We start from the raw sequence: 26,161 nt of genomic DNA on the forward strand, positions 1-26,161 counted from the left end.
CATTTTTCTTTTATAGGAATCCAATTTTCATAAACTGGAAAAAAATTACAGAGGCTGCTTAGGTTTCCTTGGGGCTTTGAACAGTGTTTTTCAGAGGGAGGGCCTGGAGAGCTTTGTGGTTGCCACGGTGATGTCATTCACTGACCATTTCACTGGGGCCCGGGATGAACTGGATGTGTTGTTATCGGAGCCATCTGATTCTTACACTTTCATTTTCTGTGTCTGTTAGACGGCCTGCCTCTCTCTCCTTCATTCTTAGAATATGTTGGCATGTGTGCATTATATGAACTATATATTACCAATATGCACCTTTCATTCTGTTCGCTCAGTTTATTTTTTTCCAAACATTAAATCACAGTTGAAATGCTAGTTGTACTTCTAAAAATCATACTGAATAGACCAAACAAATTACTTATTTCCTTAATACATAAGAAATCATCTTTCATTCAAATTTTTAAATGTATATTTTTACCTAAAACAAGGACTCTACATGTAAAAATTAGATATTTCTTTAGCTACTAGGCCACCTTGGTTTTACTCAGCTATTTACTCAGTTTTTTTCACTTGAGAGAAGCACCTCAAAATTTACATATCCCCTGCCTAAAGTGCATTGTGCAGTGTTTACAGAACTACATATTATTTCTAGAACTCTATTTGATTAGATTTTTCAAAGCAGTTACTCAAAGAAGAAATGAAATGATTGTCTATTACAACTCTTAATTTGGCCAATGCAAAACGTATTTCATATTGAGAAGAAAGGAAATATGCCTATAAAATCCATTCTTTGAGAAGTCCTTTATCAATTTTTAGTTGATACTCAAACCCTCCCATTTGCTCTAACAGCTGGAGTTTTAGTGGCCATTGTTTCTGTGGCAGTAGGATAGACAGTATATGAAAGGATCCAAAAATAGTGAACAGAACCTTCAGGAAGTACTTCCTTTGATAAACATTGAGACCAACTATTTTTGTTCAGCAGTATTGTAAGAACTAAATGTATTGGCAAATACTTTTGAAATCTTTTAAAGATAATCACTAACTAAAACACTGCTTTATTTAATGTTATTAAAATTTTATCAGAAATGAACATAGCCTTTTTGTTAATCAATGTCTTCTATTTTTCTCAGTAGAGAGCATGCTTCACGAAATCTGTAAAAAAAAACAAAACAAAACAAAAAAAAACTCTTGACTTTAGTAATTTTTCAAGACACAGTGGTTACAAAATAAAGCACCCAATTTCCATTTTTTGCCTATCAATTGACAGGGATTTTTAATGCTAATACCCACATGTTGACTGAAGCAAAGAGGTATTCTGATCACCTTTGTAGGAATTTAAATGGATGAAACCATTGTGCGATATATTTGGTAACAGAGAACAGGAGCCTTAAGTTGTTCACTTCTTTTCTAAGATTTTATCCTTATGAAGTAATCAAAGATAAATCCTACGTAAATGAATAAATGATTGTATGTCAAAGAAAATAGATCACTGAGTGTAGCGAGGTACACTTGCCTAATTGTTGAATAAACGTTATTTTCAGCACCTACTTTTATGCCACAGGATATTGCCCACACATTAGATTATATCATGTCAGTGTTCTGGTTTAAGTCATTATGAAAGTCAAAATAGGTAAAATAGATACATTTAGTAATATATATTTACTTAACATAAAACTCTTCACTTTTTTAAGAGTTGACCACAGACATTTTATAGTTTGCTTCTTCCTTATTGAAATTTCTTTTTTTTATAAAAAACATTATTCACCTGTGATGTTTTGATAACATAAAATTGAGTCCATCACTGCCATATCTGTAATTTCAGTAATGAAAGTCTACAGTATGTTTGGAACATTTAGTCATTCCATTTATATTCATTTGCACGTACAAAAACATTAGGACAACAGATTCTTTTATTTAATCTCAATGCGTAAATAAATTTTTAAGGCAAAACTATTATCAAACAATATACAAATTTAAAAAAACAAAAACTTACTGAATGCTTATACAAGGCACTGTTAGACATTTTATTTCCTCTTTGTTCATGATTTGCATATGTCTCTAATACTTGTTCTCAGCTGTACTTAGTTTGGGAGATTTGCAAGAGTTGCTTCTCTGTTTTAATGAAATTTTATTAAAACACATAGAGTACAACCTCTTTATAAGAACAGTAGGATTGAGTAACAGAACAGTATTCTGTTTACTTTTAAAAGTTACTCTGTTTCAGAGTATATTATTTCATCTGAAAATATCCAAATCTCTGAAATTTTTATTATAATTGTATTTGGTTATGCAAATAACATTGGTTTTAATGTAAGTAAAATATGTATTTCAAGTTCAGTAATATATACTATACCTAGGTATAATCAATAGAAATAATTTTAAGTTCTTTCCACCTTCATCAGTATTAACCAATCAGAAATGAGTGGTAAACTTTCTTGACATGAATTAAAACCATTCATAAAAAATAATACTAAATGACAGGGAAAATTATATCTAAGGTAATGAAATGGTCATTTTACTCTCAAACTTGTGAGATAGTGAAAACAGGAAAACAAGAATGGCAATTGCCCTATAACACAGTTCTGATGAGAAAATAAAACCAATGCAAATAAGTGGTTTTCACACTATAAGACTCTTGTTCTAACATAATCCTTAAATCAAATTACGTTTTTCTGTCTAAATATTCCCATAGCAATTCTGCCAGTTTCTTTTTTATTACTTCAGAAGATGGACTGTCTTAAGAGCCTTCTAAAAGTTTTAAAAAATAAAATGTTTTTTTGGTCTAAATCTAAGTATACAAAGACTAATACTAGTAACTTTCATTTAGCTAGCATTTATAACATCATGTATCTCATTTGATCCTCAACAAGTGTGTGAGTTAGATAAGGCAAAGGATAGTATTGTCCCTATTTTAACAAATGTAGAAATTAAGCCTAAAGGATTTTTAAGGGACAAGTGAACCTTTAAGCTTGGCAAGAGCCAGTACTCTTAGTATTAGACCATTACTGCTTCCAAATGGCAAGCCATTATCTTTGTCTCACAGTGAACTGTGCTTAAAAACTTCCAAAGTAAATATTATTACAATTCAGAGTGAGATATGTAGGTCTCATTGTACAACACAACATGTTTATCTATTTTGCTTTAATACATTTGACATGATTTACTGCAAATTGGTGCTTCAAATTATAGGCAAGTTGCTACAAATTATTAACACCTTAATTAGTTTGCTACTATTCATTTGTAGTTAGGTCATAAAGTCCTCTACAAATTAATACAGTTGTATAAACAAATTTGGATGAAATGCGTGGGATAATATCAGTCTAGAAGGGTTAATGTCTCATGCAAATAGTTTATATAGCTAATTACCTAATGACAGTATATATATGATACTATTATTTGATACCTATAAATTAATCCTTACATATTAGTCTTATTTGTTTACTTTTATTGAGACAACTTCTTTGTAGTCATGAAATCACAAGAAAATTTGGTTCTGCTGCTAGAACACTAATGATTTGCATTTCCCAAGGAGAATTGAATTAGGTTTTATTAGCAAATTGGGCCTATAACTTTAAGGCCAAATTTTATTAGACTATCACACATCAGCATTAGCAAATTATAAACTTTACTAAAATATAGAAATAGAAGCCAAAAATCAAGGCCTAGAATTCTGGAAACTTTAGAAGATGCTTTATCCTAGAGAAATTACACTACTGACTTGGGGGGGTGGGAATTTTAAGTGATTTATTTTCCTTTGAAATTTAGAAGGAATAGAAGTTGGCGACAGAGCTGCCCTCATAAAGTTTGTGTTAATTTTCAATCTAGTGATCTTGAGCAGAGTTTTTTGAGGCATGCATGTTAGCTATATATAAAGTCCAAAGGTGCTCCCAAAGAAAACCAGATTTAAAATCGAATTTATTATCACTTTCTTAGGACTTCATTTAGGAGAAGAAATTCAACATAACTTAGTCTATAAACAGAAAAGTAATCTGAATATGACTAAATCCTATAAAAATGTTAACACATTAATTATGGTGTAGCTTTGTACTAGAAGAAATGACATGGGAATTAATCCAGTCGTGACTGAGAAGTTAATTATATCACCACCATTAAGAGCAATTATCTAGTGTTAAAGTTCATACATTTTTACATGTATTAATTGCATTTTTGTTGGCTGCACAGATATATAAAAATTAGTTGTAAATTTAAATGGAAAGAAAATAGAAAGTCCTTCAACAAAGGTGACTGCTTTTATAACATATTTGACCTATTGAAAGCTGTTATTTTCAACAACAAAAAATGTGGGTTTTTTTTTTAAGGGAATAGTATACAAATTGTCATCATAAAGGCTTGCTTAATCACATGCTAATGATAACCAAATTGTAAGCAATTTGATTGCTAAGCACCACCACCCATCCAAGAAAATAAGAGAGAAAAAGAGAGCATGTCATCTTTTATTTCCTTTAAGTCTGCATTCAGTGATACTGAGCTTACTCCTAAACTAGGGGATATTTTCTAATTTAAGGTTGATTTATTCTGGCTCGTCTGTGTTTTGATTGATTTAACAATGTGATTTAAGTATTTATGAACAATTTTAAAAAATTTTATGTTAGAAATGTTAAACCAAATATTTTTTTCTCAAATATTTTTTTTATTAAACCTAGAGCCTAAAGGTTTTTAAATGTAATATTAATTAATTCCCATATTCTCCATAGTCCTTCCAGATGTGCTTTTACCAAATAGCTCAATCCTCAGATAATGAGCCATGTGGGTTCTGTAAACTGATTTGCACTTATTTTGAATAGGAATTATACAGATTGTTGATGAGTTATTAAAGTAAATGTATTGCCAAATAAATCTAAGAGCAAAATATTAAACTGTAGTAAATGAGAAAGGAATGTGCAAATGAAGACCTGCCTGCTTTAATAAGTTTAGCAGTTACCTTCTCAGTTTCAGCCAAAAGAAGAGAGTTTCTTGTGTGTGTGTGTGTGTGTGTGTGTGTGTGTGTGTTTTGTTATTGTGTTAAAGAAAAAAAGGGGGGGTCTATAAAACTGCTTGCAGCAGTATCTAAGACAAAAACAAGGAAATATAATGTTCTAAACTCAGCCGGTCCAAACCACTTGAGCTGCTATGACAGCTCATAAAACAGAGTAGTTTTTAACTGGGCTCTGTTTTACATTGCCAAAGTGAATTTTCCTTGCAGGAAGTAGCCAGAGGGTTTATTTAGTTTCCAGTCCCTGGCTTTGATCTTTCTGTACTGTCACATCTCGGGTTACATAGCTCTTTTTCACTGCAGTAAATCTGCAACAGTTAATGAGAATAAAATTTCCTCCTCCTCACTGATCACATGCTGTTAAATGCCAAACCACAGCCAACTGCATATTTGCAGAATTTCAGCTACAATGTATGAAAATGGTGCAGTCGGTTTAATCTTGTCGTCTTTGTAATTCATTTTATTGGGCTTGCTTGCTTTTTAAGTGACCTACTTTATCAAAAGTAAGTGGTTAAAAGACCGAACCTGGGAGAAAGATTGAGACTGTTAACAAACAGAGGAGAAAAGTGGGCATATGTTGAGGAGGTGGGTTGAGGGAGTCAGGGCACATGCAATGTGTACTAGCATTAAGATTCAAAGTGGGTCTACTTTAGTGCTTTTCAAAGACCAGGCCATTTGTTCTCTTCAAATAAAATTAACAAGTTTGTCAATTCTTTGATTGTGTTGTATGTTCTGTTTCAACATAAATTTGCACTTACTATTTATTTAATAAGTCACAACATTATTTTTAACTTTTGATTAAAGAGTCCATAGTATTTAATGGAATTTAAAGAATTTCAAAAAAAAAAAACACCTTGATCTCTACATTATAAGAGCTATTCTTAAAGTAAAAATAAGATTGTTATAAGCAAGCATTGAACCATCTTATCAAATGGGGCCATATACATATTGGAAATATTATAAATATTTGTAAAATAAATTGAAGGAAATTTAAAATTGTATTAAAACAAACTATTTTTTTATTTCTTTATTGATTAAGGTGTTAACATGTGTGTCCTTATTCCCCCCATTCCCTCACTCATGCCCTCAAACTATTTTATACACTATTAAACATATGTATCTTCATGCTGAATTACAATAAAATCTCATATTTTTATTTGCTTTTTTTGCTACAATTAGACCTTAGGATTGAGGCATTATTTGATTCAATTAATATATGTTGTTAAATTTATTTTTCACTTGCATCTTTTCTCTTTTTTACTGTCTTATTTTGTGATTGGTAACTGGAACTTATCTCCATCCAGAAATTTACTCTTAGAAGGCCATTTTAGATGATAGCCATTGATAAATATATTAAAATAATATTATACACATATATAGATCATAATAACATAAATATGAAGTATTGTAAAATAAAATATATAAAAGAAATAAATCAACTTCTAGTTTCTCACGATTGAAGTCACACATATTATCTTATTGCCATCTAATTCCACAGAAGAAATCATTTGTATTCTCATAAAATCAAAATGTTGGGTATAAATCAATACTCCTATATAATAAAAGGTTAATATGCAAATTGTCCCTTCAGGAGTTAAGCTGACTGGGAGTTCGACTGCTCACTATTATGTGAGCTGACCACCAGAGGGCGGTGTGGAATGAAGGAAGGCCCCAGCTAGCAGCCAGCAGTCAGGGAAGGAAGGCCCCGGCTGGCAGCCGGAAGGCCCTGATCGGCCCTGTTCCCTAGCCAGGCCGAGGGACCCTACCTGTGCACGGATTTCATGCACTGGGCCTCTAGTGGTATATAAGACCCATTCAATGATTTAGATAACTCTCATAAAAACAATAACTAAAATTGCACTGAAATTTAGGATAATATTTCTAAATTTATCAAGATTTTCTGATAAAACAGAGGACCCACTTGGAGAAGTGACTATTTTTAGTTACCCCAATGAGAAAAGAGTGATTTGAAATTTTTAAAAGACAGAGAGGTGCAGTACTACCCTGGGCCTTTTCAGAAGGTGTTAAATATAATGTAGAAATGTTGAACTTTAAAATAAGCCGGTCTATGTGTACTTAAACTAAAACATCATAGTTTCCATTGGGGGAAAATGGTGGAGGCTAACACAGAATTTTAGACTCTGTATCTGGTTTAGGTGGGGGCTTCTGTAGTTTGCTTCTTCATTTTTCTGCAACATTAAATCTGTGTCAGACCATTAGTCCATAATCCATCCAGTGTTCTGGATTTGAAAGCCCACAAAACATTTCTGCACAGAACAAACGTTAATTTTGTTAAGTTTTTATTACTCTTCAAAAAAGTAAGTAAAATTGCTCAAAAATTTGTTTCTGGAACATGAACTGTCCAGTCCAGTTTTAAATGAAATTGCCGGAAAGAATTAGAAACAGTTCAGGCTTCACTGTCATATTGACTTAATCTTTATCCTAATTCAGTTACTTGAAATGTTCACTAAAATAGTTTCAATTTCCTCCTGCAATCTTAGATCTGTTAATTAATAATAATGATGGCAATTGTTGAAATACTAGAGGCCTGGTACATGGAATTCGTGCATGAGTAGGGTCCCTAAGCCTGGTCGGCGATCAGGGCTGATCTGGGCCTTTCAGCTGCCCAGCTAGGGCCTTCCTTCTCCTGCTGCTGGCTGCCGGCTGCCAGCTGGAGCCTTCCTTCATTCTGCACTGCCCCTTGGTGGTCAGCGCACATCATAGCGAGCGATAGAACTCCTAGTCTTGTGATCGAACTCTCAGTCGAACTCCCGAGGGCACACTTTGCATATTAGCCTTTTATATGTATAGATATGTACATTGAGTGCCAGGCAGCATGCTAATTGCTATTTATTACATCCCTGTCTAATCTTTACAACAGCTCAGACAAGGAGCCATTAATAGGAAGAAAACTGAAGCTTATCAAGTTAAGCATTTTGTCCACGGTTATCTTCCTACCACCCAATGTCTACTTCTATTTCTACCCATCTTTCTTCATTCCGTTACACTGAAGAAAGTGGCCTTTTTGTATAGTCCAGCCAGTCTGTTTCGCTCTGGCCCCATCCCTGTTGTTTTTCAAGGATTTCTTTGCTGTCCTCTCTTTTCCCTTCTATTGGATTATTTTGCTCTCATTGGCCCCCCATCACATTCCAACTACTGCCCATTTCTCACTTCCTATCATACATGCCTCTCAAAAGACTCTTCACTTTCCCATCTTGTCAAGATCGCCAGTGTCTTCACATCACCACATCCAGTGGGCCTTCCTTGTCCTTCATCCTCAGCAGTGTCTAGGCCCTGCATTGTGAAACTTCCTTTTTGTATTATTTTTTACATGAACGTCTCAAGTATCTCAGCTCAGGTATCACTCCAAGAGCCTTTTCCTGACAAAATGATCAAAGAAGCTCCTTTCCCATCCTCTAATTTCTGTGTTAGCACCCCAGTCATTTATTTATCTGCCTTCCTCCACAAGAGGTTAGCCTCCAGGAGACCAAGAACTTTGTTGTATTCAAAGGTGTGCCTACAGAGCCTGTCACAGTAGGTTCTCAATAGATGTTTGTTTAATAAATGAGTTGTAAGGGTCAGAGCCAGTGTTCAAGCACACATGTGTCTTCCTCTATTTCCTGGGCTGTATTTTATTTTCAATCTTAATTTTTTTTAACAATGACTTAAATTTATATATTATCTTTACCATTTCAGCATCCTTTCAAATATACAATGTATAGTTCAGGGTGGGGCAAAAGTAGCTTTACAGTTGTTCATATAGAAAATAACACAATAATTGACAAATAATAATACAAGAATAAACAGTTTCATGCATTCACACTGTAAACCTACTTTTGCTCAACCCTATATTTATTACAGACTCAAGATATATATATATATATAGAGAGAGAGAGAGAGAGAGAAAGAGTGTATATATATTTATACACACACACACACACACACACATGCACATATATAGTATTATATGCTTATATTACGACATTGTTGGTAGGAACCTATGCTATATGGGAATTTTTTTAATAACCTGTATAAATCAAAATATTTTAAATTGCAGTATTTTATGTAGATGAAGATGCCTGCCTAAGATTGAGTTAAGAAATTCTTAGTACACATATATTACAACATATCTCATTGAAGTACTTCTTACATATGTATGTACACACACATGAGAGAAGTACTTATCTTACCAAATATCATCATTTTTTATCATAAAAAATTTTTTTATTACTGGGAAAAAGAAACTTTTTATGTCCCAGTATTAACAAGTTTTATATTATTTTTCATTATCGAATAGCCTATGTTCTGTAGAAACAAATTATATGCTATACTTAAAATGAATAAAGAGTTTCCTTAACCGTATTTTTTTCCTGTTCCTGGAAAAAATCTTCACTAATGACCTGTTAGTAACTAGTAAATGAAAAGGATATTGTCATTTCTAAAGGATATTTTAACTTCTAAAGTTTCTGTGATGACAAATTAAATTAACTTTATAAATATAATCAAGGTAAGAATGTGGATTTAACGTTTTCTTGTAACACTTAATATTTTCTTTATTTAGTAACCTTTCTAACTGACAAGGACTTGGATGGGCACCAGGATAGAGAAACAATTCTTTTCCCTCAAGGAAGTTATAGTTCAGGATTAAAATGTCATTATTTGAGATGACTTAAAGCATAATTATTCCTTATTTCAACTTTCTCTTTTTTTAAATATTTATGATTAAGAGTATTATTTGGCTTAGAAAAGGCATTCAGGAACCAATACCAAGTACTTTGTCAACTTTGGGACATCAGTGGTCTTGTAACTGGTCAACCAAGGGACCCAGGCTGCCTGTCACTACTTCGGCCAGAGAAGCAGAGACAGGGTTGAATCATATGAGCGTTTATTCCAATAATGCGGTATATGGGAAAGCAACGGGTCATCCACAAAAAACTGCTCTGCACCCTACATAAGCCAGCTGCACATATTAGGTAGAAGGATGAAGAGTACATGGGCAAGTAGGAATTACAGGTGTGGGCAAGTCAGCATGGGATAATCATTACAGGTTACAAGCCGTGTGGACTGGGGGGGTGGAGAGCCACAGAGATCAGGCACCTCGAGTCCAGATTACAGTAATAGGGGGTTTTAAAGATCAGGTGACTTCAGGACTTGGTGCCAGGAGGATGTAGACCTGTCCATAGTGATAGGCACTTCTCAGAAGAATGGACTGCCTTCCGGTGTTAGCTCTCTCAAGTCCTAGAGCGTTTCTCTCTCAGTGAGGTTAGAATGTGCTTTCTCTAATCAGAACAGAACCATCATGGTTAACAAAGCATGATTTTCTGATAATTGTAGCTGGTCCCAAATATTTTACTTCTGCGCCAAACAGTCTTCTACATGTTCCTGCCTACTTTTGTGTTGTTCCCACACCTTGATTAAATGTGCTTGCGTGCATGTGAGTATTCCAATGATATAAACATCTTAAACAGTTCTGAATTGTCCTTAATCTTAAGAGGACACAAAATCAATCATCTTTGGAAAAGAATGTCATGCTGTGTTAAATGTTAAAAAAAAAAAACACAAAAAAAAAAAACTTTTTTTTTCATTTTATGCCTAGCAGTACAATGTTTTTAAAAATTTTTTATTGATTTCAGAGAGGAAGGGAGAGGGAGAGAGAGATCGAAACATCAATGATGAAAGAGAATCCTTGATCGGCTGCCTCCTGCACGCTCCCTACTGGGTATCCAGCCTGCAGCCCAGGCATGTGCCCTTCACCAGAATCAAACCTGGGACCCTTCAGTCCACAGCTGACACTCTTTCCACTAAGCCAAACCAGCTAGGGCACAGTGCAATTTTTGACAAAGAATTGAATTACCATTGAAATACACTTCCTGAATTACATAGGTTGTTTAATAAAATACTGCATTGTGATGGTAAGTCACTAGAATTTTTATACAGTAAATTCTTCATTATAACAATAGGCTCTTTGGAAGGATGAATCCAGAAGGCAACTCACTGTGGCTTTGTAATAGAGATAATGCTTCTTTAAAAACACATCTATGTCCTTCAAAACATAACTTGAATAACCGTGAGATTTGAGGAGACCCATTTTATAAAGGAAGGGAGGGAGGGAATAGCTATTGATGAATTCTCAAACCATTTAATGGAGTTTTAGATTACAAAACTTTGTTCAAATGGATTCTGTTTTCTCATTTTAAACGCAATAAACCTCCATTGATGAATATTTGAAAATGGAGACGATGTCTGGAGTTAAGGGGATGAATTATGGACTGTAGTTTTGTATTATAGATTTTACCTGTAGGAATTTTAGGTCAATATACAATCTTTCAGTAGTAGCCCAAGTCACTTGGTAATCTCTTAACTATTTAGTGCCTTCATCAGTTAGGTAGAACTCAGCTATTCCAAAGAGACAAGTGTGGCTCTATAAAAGAATCTAATTTCAAATGCTATTTGTTTTTATGTTCTGGAAGAATATTAGTAATTTTCTGAACTTTATACTTCTGTTATTAAAGTGAATTATTGGCCATTATAAATCTTATGTATGTCTACCCGTAAAAACTACATATTTCTATGGCCTCATTTTAGACTAGTGAGGCACAGTGGCACAATCAACAAATGCTTTTGATGCCCTTTGATTAAGTTAAAGATTAAAGTCTTTTTAATAGATTTATAAACAGGAGCATAATTAATGACTTTGTGAATATCTTCTCTTTGTGGACATAAGTCAGCATCCTATCTCATGTAATGTAACATACATACACACACATACACACACACACACACACACACACACACACACATATATTTTAAGCCTATTTTTTTGGTTTGTTTGTTTAGTTGATACATCCCACCCACTTTTTCAGATATCCTTTCCTATTTCAGGTTTTTCCAGCCAAAATCAAAGCACCTTCATATTGGCCTGTTAGAAATTAAAAGGCAAAAGCAATATTAAAAATTAATCCAAATTGGTCGACAGTATCAAGGAGTTAATTTAGAGCCCCTCAGATGAGAAAGGAGAGGTGGAGGCTTCTAGGAGCATAGTTAGACAAGTGAATTTTTAAATTGCAAGTGTAACTTAAAATTACATCTTTTCAAATTGATACAAGAAAGCCATAAAGCTATGTTTACATGGGTATTAAAACTTCATGCTGAGATAGCTTTGAGGTGGTAAATGAACAGGAATTCTTAAAAGTCTCTAAAACATTTTTTAAAGAATTTTGGATTTTAAGGTCTTTATAAATATTGAATTATTATAATTAACTTATTCTCTATATACGCAAAGGGGAAAAAGAAACTATTACAATTTCTTACTGTTGCAACTTGCCTATTTCTCTCAAAGTCTGGGGGAGTGAAGTACTGTTTGCCATCAGCAAGTGGGTACCATAGTCATTTAAAATAAATCAAGTTTGTAATCTTTCCTCATCCTGAATGCCTGAAATAATACAGATATACAGTTGACTCTTGAATAATGCAGGGGTTAGGGTCACCAATCTCCGAGGCAGTGACAAATCTGCATGTAACTACAATCAGCCCTGCACATATGCAGGTTCCCACCGGGAATTTATCCTTGGACAACACGGTTCCAACGTGCTGGTCCATTGAAAAATGCGTGTGACCAATCTGCGCAGTTCAGACCCGAGCAGTTCAAAGGTCAAGACACCTGTGTGTGAGTTTGAAATCGTACCTAAAACCCTATTCCGCCCTTAACCTCAAGAATGTACGCTGCATTTCCATCCCCAGGGAGAGTTCTCCTCACCGTTGCCCAGCTTTGCTTATAAGTCCCAGTTTGTGGGGTTGGCACAACCCCAACACAATGAACATCCCAAAATGGAAACACTCCACTCTAAGTACTTCTGTGCCCTTTTCAAAGAAAAGCCAACACTATAGCAGTCAACCTGAGAACAGGAGTGTGTGCAAGGTGAGAAGTGATGATTTGTGTGAAATAACCAAAAACCTTGCCCTTGATCAGCTACTTTTAAAGTAAAATCACTGACTGTAAAAGACGAGAAAGCATGTAAAGAGCCTTTCCCAGTATTTTTCATTGCTAAAGGTGTATCGTTTGCATCAGTCGTAACACAGAATCCCACTTCCACAAGCCACTCACTCTCGCTATGGTAAAAGGAAGGTATGATTGGCTGTGGCATTATTTTGGTGCAACAAAAATTAGTCGCCTGTGCAAAGGCATAGCTCTCTATGAATTATGTAAGAGCCCCAGGAGGTCAAACAGAAAGCATGCATGGGAAGTGTGCCAGGTGTGATAGAGATCCCTTCACTGTCTACATTAGGTGGCAGGAGCCAGGATCTCCTAGGTATTTTTAGGGAAGGCTCTATTATTTTCATATGTCAGAACAATAACAACACCAACTGTATAGGAGTCACCATACTGTTCTTGTAAGAGACTTGGAAATATAATCTCAAGGCAGATAGATGTTAAAAGGGAAAGCCGTTATTCTTATTTTACAAAAATAATCATGACAAAGAAAGTTACAGATATAGACTGGAAAAAAAGTTATCAATAGAGACAAATCTTATTCAGATATTCTGTTTCTGATGTCATTGTGCCCAACTGACTTTTAAAAATTCAGGAGTTAAGTTCATATTTAAATTAATGTTGCTGAATTTAATTTACATAATTGCCAGTCCTTAAATTAAGGGAGGGAAATGCTTACATACATCAGCACTTTTTAAAAGTTTCCTTATGTTGCCTTGAAAATAGATCATTTAAAATATGATAATAGGGTACAAGTCAGAAAACTATTTGTTAAACTTGTATACTTCTTTCCATGTACACTTACTTTGCTTAGTATCAACCCAGTGTGCCCAGAAAGAGCTCAGCCCCATTCAATGGAAATGATAAGGAAATACTTCATGTCATCATCAGAAGACTGCATCCGGTTGATCAGAAGGAATTAAGTCAGTCTGTATCTTGAAAATCTAAAGTTAGCCTTAGATAGATGTAAGTAGAAAATAAATTCACCTTGGGTTGGTTGGTTGGTTGGTTGGTTTGTGTTTACAGATCCATGATATCTCATATTCTCAAGGACCGAGAGAACTCGTAAAATTTAAGAGTGGAGATTTACTTTAGCACCTATTCTTCCAGTGCTACATGCAGTGTTGGTACAGTGCACAGTATACTGAGGTTCCGAATGCTCTAGAGGGCACCATATAGCTATGAAATACTTATCTGCCTGAGTTGATTATTGAAATTACTGAGTTAGTGACTGAAAGTATACTCATAACACTGTCCAATATAGAGGTTTGAAATGTTATCATAACTCAAGAAAATTCTTTTTTGTTGTATATTTGATAGCATAAGCTTACTGAGAATCAAAATTTCAAACTTTCATGCTTTGCTGTTTTAAATCATACACTTTGAATTGTTTAAATACTATTTCTATTATCCGTTCTTGTACCAACAATTTTGAAAATGTTACTTAGTTTGCTTTAGCTACAAATAAGTCTTTAACTTTTCAACCACTATTTTATTTTTATCAGCCAAAGGTAATTTGTAGATTATTTAACCTAAATATTGAGACAAGACATGACATAAATTGGAAACTTTACATCAAGCTTCATATTTGATAAGACTTTTGAGTTCTTTTACAACAAACATTTTTCCCACTCTTACGTAAGATAATAAAAGAAAGCGAAAAGTTTCAAAACAATATTGAAATATTCCCAAACTACATTATATTTATTTTAGCATTTTGGCGACAAGGTTTTAACAGAAGCTCAACCATAATTTTCCATTTATGAGAGACTGGTATGTCAGGAGGCGTAGTGTGCACGTTATTAGCCATATTACCTCATGGACTATGTCCACATGTCAGATTGCTGTGTTTTATGAAGCAAGAGACAGTCCATTTTGTTACAGTTCTCATGATAATTTTAGATTCTCTTCCATCTCTTGAACTTGTTCATGTTGAGAGTGCGTTATCACTTTGAGATTCTGCTTGGTGCTTACATTACAGTAACTGGAGGTCATTATTCATATTTTAACTGGACTCAAGAGTTTTTAGTACCAGCATTAGCTTTTGAGTTATGCTCAAGGTCTTGGGCTTTGCCGCATGTTTGGTTTCTTTTCATTTCTGATTCGCGTTTTTCAGTACCTAATAGGCTCCGGCTCCCGCCTCCAACAAGAACTCTCCTCTCTGTTCAACATCAGAAGCATTTTCCTCTTTGGCATGTGCTTTCTGGTTCCCCAAGCGGTAGAAGCAAATTGGAAAGTGCAGCTGTCATTCTCGGAAGGTCATAGATCACACTGGCAGCCTGAGTAATCCAAGAGGTTTTAAGTATCATAGCATCGAGTTTAAAGTGAAATTCGCTCTGACAGGGCTGGCAGGCCAATAGGAAAAAGAAATATTTGTGCTTGGAGAAGTGCATATGTAGAGACCAAGGGTATAACTGATGGCTGGAAGTGATTTCAGTCTAAAAAAACAAATCATTAAGAGAGTGCATAGGGGTAAAATACACAGTTCATATTTTAAAGAGTCTCAAAATGAACCAGCAACTAAGGTTAGCATTACAGAGTAATTAGCTGTGGTGTTCGGGCTTTAACTCACTCAGTACCAGACAGGACAGTTAAACCATCACTGTGAAAACATTGCTACTTACATTCTAGTCTCTATGTTAAGCCTACAGCAGTCATTTTTTGTACCTTAAAAAACCAAGGTATTATGACAGATTATATAAATGTTGAAGCAGTAACAGACACACAGTTATTCAAAGGAGGTGCTAATGACTCAGTTTATTGACCTAGGGGTTACTTAAGCAGCTCGGTGAGCTCCCCGCACATTCGGTGGTGTGAAATGAGGCATTGCTTGATATTACAGAACTGCCAGCTTCAAGCAGCCTTATGCTTCGTTGAAAAAGTGGAAGTTAAAGATACCTTCATTAAAAGATTGCTGAAAAAGTTGGAGACCATTCTAGATTTGAGTCAATAGTCACATCGGCTTGATAACCGCATCTGACAGCTTCCACCAGGCATCTATTGGGGTATTTTTTCTGTTAATTGCTGCAAATAAGGGGAAAGAAAACATCTTCTAATCTAATGGCTCAGTTGTTTCTTCTAAATCCTTGTTCTCTTCAAGAAAGCCAATTTCGAGTTACAGGAATATGAAGCTTATAAGTTCTTTCCTTAAATGTGCAGAGCAGCTAAAAAGTGTAAAATGGAAGGGGACTTGCATCAAGATGGTAGACCGAGCTGACCTGGAAGGGCATGGAGGGCAAGATGGTAGACCGAGCTGACCTGGAAGGGCATACAAATGCACAGAAGAGGTGGGCAAAATAGGACAACCATTTATAATTCCTGGCCAAGTTCACAAAAACTCCCAAAGATAGGAAACACCCCCAGTGACACACATGCACACAAAAAAGAAGCACCCACAAGAATCCTGGGTGGGGTGTGGGTTTTGTGGTATAGAGGAGGGTGGCACTGATTCCCTATAGAAAGTTGGGAACTTTGGTTGAAAAAAGATCTCCTGGTTTTAATTCACTAGCTTGCTCCATATACATGAATGGGTTCAGAATTTAACTGAGGGAACCCCAAACCCAGAAATTATTAAAATTGCTTCAAGACAGTGAAATCAGCAGGGCCTTGAAATTATAAGCAAATACAGAACCTCTCTGTAGAAATATTTCCAGTGCTCAAGGGCCAACAGAAAGGCAAGAAAAACAAATAAGCCTGAAACTTGAACACAATAAAAAATTACAGTGCTCATAAAGAAATGACTGTCATGAAGGAGAATTGTCAGAAGCAATAGTAAGAGAGGATGCCCAAGAACTAGCATTAATAGAGAAACCTCAGTGAGGCTATAAAATATAGGGAAAATAAGAGGATATAAAACTTAGCCGAAACCGGTTTGGCTCAATGGATAGTCGGCCTGTGGACTGAAAGGTCCCAGGTTCGATTCCGGTCAAGGGCATGTACCTTGGTTGCAGGCACATCCCCAGCAGGGGGTGTGCAAGAGGTAGCTGATCAATGATTCTCTCTCATCGGTGTTTCTAACTCTCTATCCCTCTCTCTTCCTCTCTGTAAAAAATCAATAAAATATATATTTAAACAAAAAAATAAAAAACTCAGTGCAGTGGTTGTGTAATATGAAAAGATACCAACTGTAACATCTCCACATTAAAATAGACTTTGGAGATGGTTAAACAACAAATTAAGATGTATAATAAAAGTGTAAACTGAATGATATTACAGAAGCATCAATAAAATAGATTTTCTTTCATTTGAAATAAGTTCATGACTATTTTACACATGATTCCCTCATTCATACAGATTAGTTTTTCTCAGAATAGTAACTAAATTAAAAGGATCTGCCAATGGTTCTTTTCCCATTAGAACTGACAGATGTCTTTTTCTTTTTTTTCTTTTTTTTTTAAGTAAACATATGAGTACTTTAAACGCAACTTCCCACTATTCATATCATTTGTTCCTGATTTTGGGAGGAAATATCACTTAGCTTGATTTCACTAAAAATATGATTCTTTAGTATTCTTAGGCATTTAGTTTTATAACAAAAGGAAAAGTGATAACCGTACATATGAAAGATTAAAAGAAAACCAAATGGGAAATTACAGCTAAACTTGATATCTATTGGTGAAGCTCATTAAAAGACTGCTTACCTGCTCACTTTCTCAATCTTACAAAGGCTCAAGTCCAAAGCAAGAAGTAACACCTTCGAGCAATCCAAAATATCTATTTATTACATATACATCTGTAGAAATGAGACCCTGTCAACAGTTCAGTGAACATAATAGAAGCCATTCTACAACAGTAGTGCCTTCGCATGCATGTACAATACATTTCTCCGTGCCCAAGACTACACAGCCTTTTCATAGGCCCTCGTTACAACACTTGGCATCTGCCTGATATTCCTGTTTAGCTTTAAGTAAGTTGTTTCACACTTATAAAATGAAGACATCAGTTATGTGAGAGAGCAACGTAAACCACATTTTGTAGAAGGTAAACAGCTGAAAATTTTAAATTTTATAAAGCTTGCTTTCTAACTTCGCAAAATGGCAATACTCAGTGATAAGACAAGCCCTCCATCTAGTGGTTGGTCTGAAAATTACGAACCTTTAGATCTTGATTTAATAATATAATATCACTATACAAACATTAGGTAAAATTTTATAGACATTGTCTCATTTGATTAATACTTCTCTTGTGACTATAATAATAAAAGGATAATATGATAATTAGACCAAACAGCCAGATGACCTTCCTGATGAAGCCATGGGGGCTGAGGCAGAGGCAGTTAGGGGTGATCAGGCAGGCAGGCGAATGGTTAGAGGCAATCAGGCAGGCCAAGTGGTTAGGAGCCAGCGGTCCCAGATTATGAGAGGGGTGTTCAGTGACTGGTTTAAGCCCAATCCTGCAGGAATCGGACCTAAACTGGCAGTTAGGCATCCCCTAAGGGGCTCCAGATTGCAAGAGGATTCAGGCCAGGCTGAGGGACCCTCCTCCACTGTGCACGAATTCCATGCCCCAGGCCTCTAGTATATAACAATATCAAGAAGGAAAAAAAAATGTTTGCTTCTGCCAGAACAGTCCAGCCTTTCTATTGAATACAGAAGCAAACTACTGATTTCATCTACATGGGATACCACAGCCTCTAATTATTGCATGAAGCATATTCCCATTCAGAGGGGCAAAATTTGTTTTGTTCCCAGTTAACTAGAACTTCTAAAATTTTCAGGTAATTTTTATATTCATTCTCCTTAATTATCAGTTCCAAAATAGTGATAGTAAACCACATTTAAAAAAAAATACTATTTTTATTTGAAATATAGCATATTTCATCATTGTTTTTCTGCCAATGCTCTCCCAGATCTCATTAATGACTTCACATGTGGACAGCCATAATATGCTCTTAAATGTTCCCCATGCTCTTGCCTCTCATCACCTTTTGTTACCACAATCATCCCTCTAAAGAACAGAGGTAAATTGTTCCCCTTCTTAAAAACCATGACAACTCTCCAAAAGCATTCAGAATCTATCCTAACCCCCCTTTCTAGCCTTATCTCCTTCCACTTGCTCATATCAGAAACCCAAGACTTTCACCCTAACGTTCCACTTGCTGTCCTTCAGCCCTTTCACTTCACAATCCCAAAAGAACTCCAGCTTTTGATTTTCCTGATGGACCACAAAGATAGTTAATAAGACTCACCATTCCCTATTTGAAAATTTATTTGTCATAAAAGATTTTGTCTTAGGTAGAATAGAATCACTAAAGAAAGGCCCAAAGTTTTTATAAGATATTCAACATGTAGTTATAAGTGAAAATTGTGTGTGTACACAGAATTATACACAGACACATGTGCATTCAGTGTAAGACACTTGGTGGTGATAACACCTTAAAGAACTTTAAGATCAATACAGTTTTAGCCTACTTTGGCAGAGTCAGAAAAAGAATCCCGTTATATTCTATACTGGTTCCAGACCACATTATAAGTTACACATCTTCAGTTTCTTCATTTTAAGAAAAATATTGAAAAAAGTGAAGTTAGCAGTATTTTAGAGAGAAAATGTGCTGGTAAAGATTTGAGAGACCATATCATGAGGAAAGATTAAACAGGAGTTGTAAAATAGATACTAAAGGAGAATAAGACTTCTCGTGTGGCTCCAGAGGGTAAATCTAGGACTAATAGAACCAGATCTCAGAGCAGTGTAACAAGGAACTTTCTGACAGTCTGGCGTGGCCGCAGATGCCGTGAACTGCCCCCACGGTGGAGTGAGACCTGCATTTCGGAAGTGTTCCCACGAGAATGGGATAGGCCCTGTTACGGATGCTGTTGTGGATGAAAGAATAGGCTGTAGATGATTTCTGGAAATGTGTCCAACAAAGGTTCTGTGAAAGAGAACATGGCTGGGATTTTCTTTTGTGGCATCCACTAATATATTCACCATGTACTCTGCATTCATTTTGCTTACTTGGGAATTTCAAAGAAGGAAAAAAAAAAAAAGTCTTGTATTGCTTTTATCTAATTCTAATAAAATAACGATAATACTTTTCACTTATGCAGCACTTTTCATCCAAGGATTTCAAAGTGCTTTACAAACATGCACTAATTAAACCTCCCATACGGCCAGAGGTAGGTGGCTTTCCTCCCTTTCTCTGGGAATGTCAGCTCTGGCCCAGAGTTCAGTGAGAGCATCAGAGGGCCTGGGACCGCCCCGGCTGCTGTCCCCGTGTACTGTGCTGCATGTGACGCGTCACCTGTCATGTCTGGGTCCCCCTCCCCCATCATCTCAGGTTTAGAATCCTAGTGAATGCTGTTAAAAATTTATTTGAAGCCTTGTTAATATTACAGGAAATTGAGTAATCCTGCTTGCTGAATGCTAATAAGAGCTGTAAGGGTTTTTATAAAATTATACCTAGGTGTAGTTTTTATATTTGCTTTTGGATTTTAAATATAAATGTTTTGTTTATGAAGAATTTGCCATTTTCCTCTCTGGGTACCCCAAAAATCTTTGTTCTTGGATCATAAAACTTAATAGCAGGTGGGATTGGAGCCCTTACCTTTCCTAGTTGTCTTTTCACAACAAATAGTAACCATTTTCATTGAACTGAAATTATTATTTCCAAAAAGAGATCTTGCATTTTGGTATTTTTCTAATTTAAAGTTCCAAAGTATGACATCTAGACCTGAGGGTGCTATATAACTATCCTGGAAAGGAAGAGTGGTCTAGTTGTACTATATTCTATCTAAAGGGACACACAGCTCCTGTGCATAGGTCAGCAGTACCAGGAAGCGGACATGCACATGCAGAGACACACGTGCAGTGCAGGATTAAGGCCCCATATAAACAGCCAACTGTACATACTTACCTGAAGCAGAACAGTCACCGGACAAGGGCAGGTGCACATCTCATAGCCTAGTCTCCCTTGGTTCTCGGTCCCTCATGAGGGTTTGCAAGTGCCTCTCATACTGTTGCCTCCCATGGGAGAACGAGTGAATAAATGTCCCCATGTCCCAAAAGAACAGAGGTGGCTTCAAATTTTCCTCCTCCTATGGAAATGCAAAACATTGTGTCCTTGACATTGTACTGCCCAGAGATGTCTCTGTGTCAATAGGACACCTGCAGGCTCAGACACAAACTCACCAGAGTTCTGGGTTACGTCTTACTTTCACTGACTGGGTGCAAATTCTTACCAGCAATGTGACAGATGTTTAAAAAAAAAAAAAAAACGTAGTAATACCCACCTGTCAACTTACTATGGAAAAGTAACACCATAAGGCATATCAGATATTTATTCTTTACCCTTTTAGCAAGCCCCATGAGAAAAAAGGGATCAGAAATTTGCCTATTGGTCATAGAAAGAAAGAAAAAAAAATGGAAGGTTTTGCCTTTTGAGTGTATAATGACCTCAGATTCTCAGAACTTTGTTGAGGCTCCTCCCTCGCGGAGGACGAGCCTTCTGGATCAGGTGGGTGCTGTCAGAGGGCCCCCCAGGAAATTGCCTGGGTTGGTTCTCCCAGTGCTGCCTCGGGAGCCTGTGGGCAGACTGCCTTCTGAGGCTCCTCTTCCCCCTTCAGATAGAATTAGTCATTGTCACAGTTCTGTGAGAGGGTCAGAGTTCAAGGTGCTTTTGTCTAGTTCTTCACTGATCTGCTGTGTGCTTCTCATTTCCAAGTTCTTGAAAGAGATCTCACCACAGCCCCTTGATTGAGAAACAAAGACAACATTGAGTTGAGTTTAACCTAAGTCTGCTGCTGCTTGGCCTCAGAAGAGATGCTGAAATATGTAGGAAGTGGCTTAAGTAGAAAGATGATAAAGGAAGGAGTGGAAACCCACAGCTATGCCATCCCCCTTTACGTAGTGGAGCGTTGTTCAGATACATGTCTGTTAGCCTTAGTGCTTCAGGGGGGAAATTTCTACAGCAGTTTTCCTCTGATTCTAAAATGATACAGGTGTAGCTGAGCTCATAGACGCCACTAGTTTCTGAAATATCTTAAAAGCTGCTTTTAGACTAATATTTCTCTTCATCATAAAATGTGACCTTCCCATAGGACCAAGGTGGGAGGGGTGTGCTAATATTTTGCCATTGTAAGATAAAATTCAAACTTAAAATTTTCAATCAACTTTCAGAAATTATAGATGGAGCCCAAAAGTTTGATTTATCTAGCATCACTCATTATAAATGCTAACCTAGACTTGCATTTCAGAAATTCCATTCCTCTGAGAGGTGGATGAACTTGATTAATATGCCCTATATGTATTATGACTCTTTACATTTCAGTTCTAAATCCTATCCCAATACACACACACACAAATACACACACACTATATAAAACCTTAATATTTTAAATTATAAGGTATTTTCATCTCATTTTGAGCTGTGAGAGTAAGTTAGTGGCTATTTGGATATATTGTTTAATCATATTAAGATTTTGCTTGTAAGAGAAAAGTATTTCCCATCTAATAATATCTTAAATCATTTAAATATATTTATTTTTTCAGAGCTTACATTTCTGCATCATAAGCCCTTTCCTTTGGTTGCAAACGAGCTCACTGGCATTCCCTGCATGAGCTGTGCATGAGCATGCTGCAGCTGCCACATTTGCCTGGCAAAGCTCGTGATTTTGCTAAGCGTTGGGTAATGCTCTGAACCTTAGAGGGTGCTCTGGAGAACAGATTCTCTTCTAAATAGTTTACTAATGGAACAATGCTTTGTTTAAGGTAATAATGTTCTAAGTCATTTCATTATCAAGTTATTTTTATAACTGAAGGTTATCTTTGGACTTCTATTCCCATGGAATAAAATGAATCAAAGTGTATCATTAACTTGCTGTTACTCAAACATGTACTATTGAGTAAATGTTTGCACTGCTGAGCCAGAACGAGAATTGCAGATCACTTTGAAATTCTGTAAAATGTCCTGTCTTCTTCCTTTACTCACATGCTTAGTGTGCAGTTTGGCCCTGAGAGAGCATTTACTGTTAAAATCTAACTGCATGTCCTTGTAATAGTGGATCAGTCCTACATCTTCCTATGAAGGAGATCTCGTTATAAACAGCAAAACTCATTTTTCCAGTTTTAGCATTCCCTCCCACTGTATTTCAGATCATGGCTAGCATGTAAAATCTTTTCATACTCTGGCATAAAAGCCATATAGGCATGTAATTTGTTGAAACTGTTCTGATCTGTCCTCCTCGTTATCGCTAATGGTTTTACCCTGATGACAGTGGTTCCCAACATTTTTTATTGCACATATCATTAGAAGTAAATATTTGTCATACACATTTTATAGCTATATTGATTTTTTAAAGGATTGGCAATATCCACATCAATCACTTCCATTGCTAGGAAGAGAATCTTGAAGGTGTAAAGTTCCAGGCCTCTTACCTGACCTGCATTGTGGGTGTGTGGTGAAAAATATAACATATTTCTCTTTCTCTTTCTAGCCTTGGAATGGATGGCTTTGGCCAGCCAGTCGGCATTCTGGGACGCCCAGCGACAGCGTATGGATTCCGCCCTGATGAACCTTACTACTATGGCTACGGGTCTCGATAAAGGCGTCCCTTTCCATGTGTGCTCTTAGTTTCTTACCTGTGTGGTTTGGGTTGACTCTGCATATTGAGCTAATAATGCATGTTGATACTATTGCAGGTCTGTGCTTGTTTTTTCGTTTCATGTTGTTAGCTGCAGGTTAACTGCACCCCCTATACTCCCTGTTAAGTAGAGCGGATGCTAGACACTGTTCATCACCGGGCCATATCTGATGCTGGATAACATTTCCCTTGAGACTCAGAAGTGGATGCTGAAAAGCAACTAGACTGGAAAACAAACACTACATTATGTACATTAAGTGACTAATTTAATTTCTATTAAAAAGAAACATAAAGTACAAATGAATTAGAGAAAGTCATGTGTTTCTATTTAATGTGTTTCATTAGGAGTTACATGCTTATATAGGTTGCATATGAATTTTATTTTCCCCCGCCTCATTTCCCCCCTTGTAAACTCTTGAGTATTTCATGTGGCATGTGGTACCCTGAAAATTTATAAAAAGACGTCACCTTTTTATTCCATGCCATGTGCCTGAAAAGTTGCTTCCCGAAGTTACTATGAGTTTTCAATTAACAATGGAACATATGCCATATGTTGTTATATGTGAGTATAGTCTCTTCAACCATTTGCATTCATGTCTTTCTTACTATAGAAAGTCTGGGACATCTATTAGTATGCATGAAATGAGATCAGTATTGGGTTTTTAAATTTTATGATTTGTGAAATCTAAAGTATGGTAAAGCTAATTGTCCTCTCTCGGAGGAAAATTAAGAACAATCTTTGCTCACTAAGATACTTGTTTCCCATTTGTTCACTTGCTGTTATAAATTAGATTTAGGTAGTAAGAAATGGAAAGACTTTATAATTAATCATGAGTTTTGAAAATAGCTCAATGTTACAATGCTTAAAGTTTACTAAAGCAAATAAAATAGCAATAATCTGTAGCTATTTCCTTGAGCACTTGCTGTGGAAGGAATTATGTAAGGATTTGAAGGGATGCATAGATCAAAGACAACTCTGTCCTTGGGTTTTAGATCTCATTGACCTACTGCACTATTTATTGGCTTGATTTATATTTAAGGAACAGTAGAGCCTTTGAAATAACTCAGTTCATCTACCTATTTGAGAAACCAATCACATAAAAATATGCAATATAGTCAACAGATTTTTTTAAACTACTGCTTATGTCTAAGAATATGATGCTTCTGAGGGAATATGTCACTCTGAAATATGATTTGTGTCTTTAAAATTACAACCTAATTGATCTTTCTGAAAACATACATTTGTCTTAGTTTCTATTTCAACCATAGACTATTAAAACTGGAAAAGGCCCTAGAATCAACCTTATCAGATTCTTTCAGTTGAAAAAACTGTGGCCAGGAGAGATGAAATTATTTGCCCAAACTTACCTGTTTGGTCAGTGACGTAATCCGTCTCCCTGCTTCCAACCCACTAACCTCAACACTAAGCATCTTGCCTTGTTATTTGTTATATGTACAAAGATTAATTACATTAAGTGACATTAATAGAAAGACAAAGCGAACGTGCTAAAGCTTAACTTCCCACGAACTATTACAAAGTGACTTAGGAAGAACATCATATGAAGTATCTAACACAGTAAGTACTAAACACGTGTTAGTTACTCTTCCTACATTAACTCGTTTTATTTTTTCATAGAATTTACATCAGCTGAACTTACCTTTGTTTATATGCTTTATGTCTCTCTGTCCCCCTAACCCCTAAGATGTTGGGTCTGTTGAGAGCAGGGAAGTTGTTTTGTGCTGGTGTCTCCCTTGACTGTGGAGTGGAAGCCGGCGCACAGTGAGCCCTTCACCATGAACAAGGAACGAATGTCAGGAAAAGTGTGGAGTCATTTAGCTCATGTCCAGATCCACAAACAGTAGCAGTAGTTAAACGTTGGTAGTGGGACAGGCATTTTGAAAAGCTGAAATAACATTCCTAGGATTACAGTACTGGCACATCTTGAATCCCTTAAACAGAAAAGGGAAAAAAAAAAAAAGTTTTATTTGGGCCCCTCAACCCACTTTTCTGTAATGATTGTTCCTTCTTAGTGGTCAGCACAATGCATGGCACAGAAGGGGCGTGTATTAAATGCCTGTGGAATAAACATAGTCTGTAACATGAGGTTACATTTTCTAGAACATTCATAGTGTTTAACACACAGGACACTCTTTCTTACAGTAACATGGGTGTCATGATGTCTGTGGTTGACTTTAAATTTTCTCAGCACAGGCAGTGTGCTGTTCTCTGTGGTTTGATTGGTTCCAGGTAAACCGTAGAGGCGGCTAGCATTCTAGTAATCAGAACACACACTGCAGGGTTAGCGAGTAGCATCATACCAGAAAGGCCACCTTCCAGAGATGGAGCTACAAATACTTTAACCACCTTGGTCTCTGAAGACACCAGATGTTTTACTAATTATCATGGTATTGGAAATGGGTTTTTATTGGCAAAATTAACAGCTTATAGTCAGTGTACATTAGAAATTAGGTCTAAAAAGAATTCAAGATAGGTGATTTGCTTAACATATTTTAGAAAATGTTCTCTGCTCCTGAATAAACAGGGTCTAAACCAGTGGTCCTCAACCTTTTTAGTGCCGCAACCCTTTAATACAGTTCCTCAGGTTGTGG

The 26,161-nt window shown here is 36.1% G+C and overlaps 1 protein-coding gene across 4 annotated transcripts in view; it reads left to right on the plus strand.

The window, feature by feature from the left end:
• Positions 1-23,855, plus strand: part of KIFAP3 (kinesin associated protein 3) — a 114,005-nt gene extending 90,150 nt beyond the window's left edge. For 2 of the 4 annotated variants that reach the window (XM_036442881.2, XM_036442883.2), the window contains one exon: positions 23,405-23,855. In XM_036442881.2, coding sequence (XP_036298774.1) covers positions 23,405-23,513 — 109 coding nt within the window. In that variant the 3' untranslated portion in view covers positions 23,514-23,855. Of the gene's footprint in view, positions 1-20,020; positions 20,090-23,404 lie in introns of all 4 variants that reach the window. The other 2 variants (XM_036442882.2, XM_036442884.2) reach the window with 2 other exon arrangements.
• Positions 23,856-26,161: the final 2,306 nt, after the last annotated feature.

Source organism: Pipistrellus kuhlii, unplaced genomic scaffold, assembly GCF_014108245.1.
Source record: "Pipistrellus kuhlii isolate mPipKuh1 unplaced genomic scaffold, mPipKuh1.p scaffold_m20_p_18, whole genome shotgun sequence".
NCBI classification, from domain to species: domain Eukaryota; kingdom Metazoa; phylum Chordata; class Mammalia; order Chiroptera; family Vespertilionidae; genus Pipistrellus; species Pipistrellus kuhlii.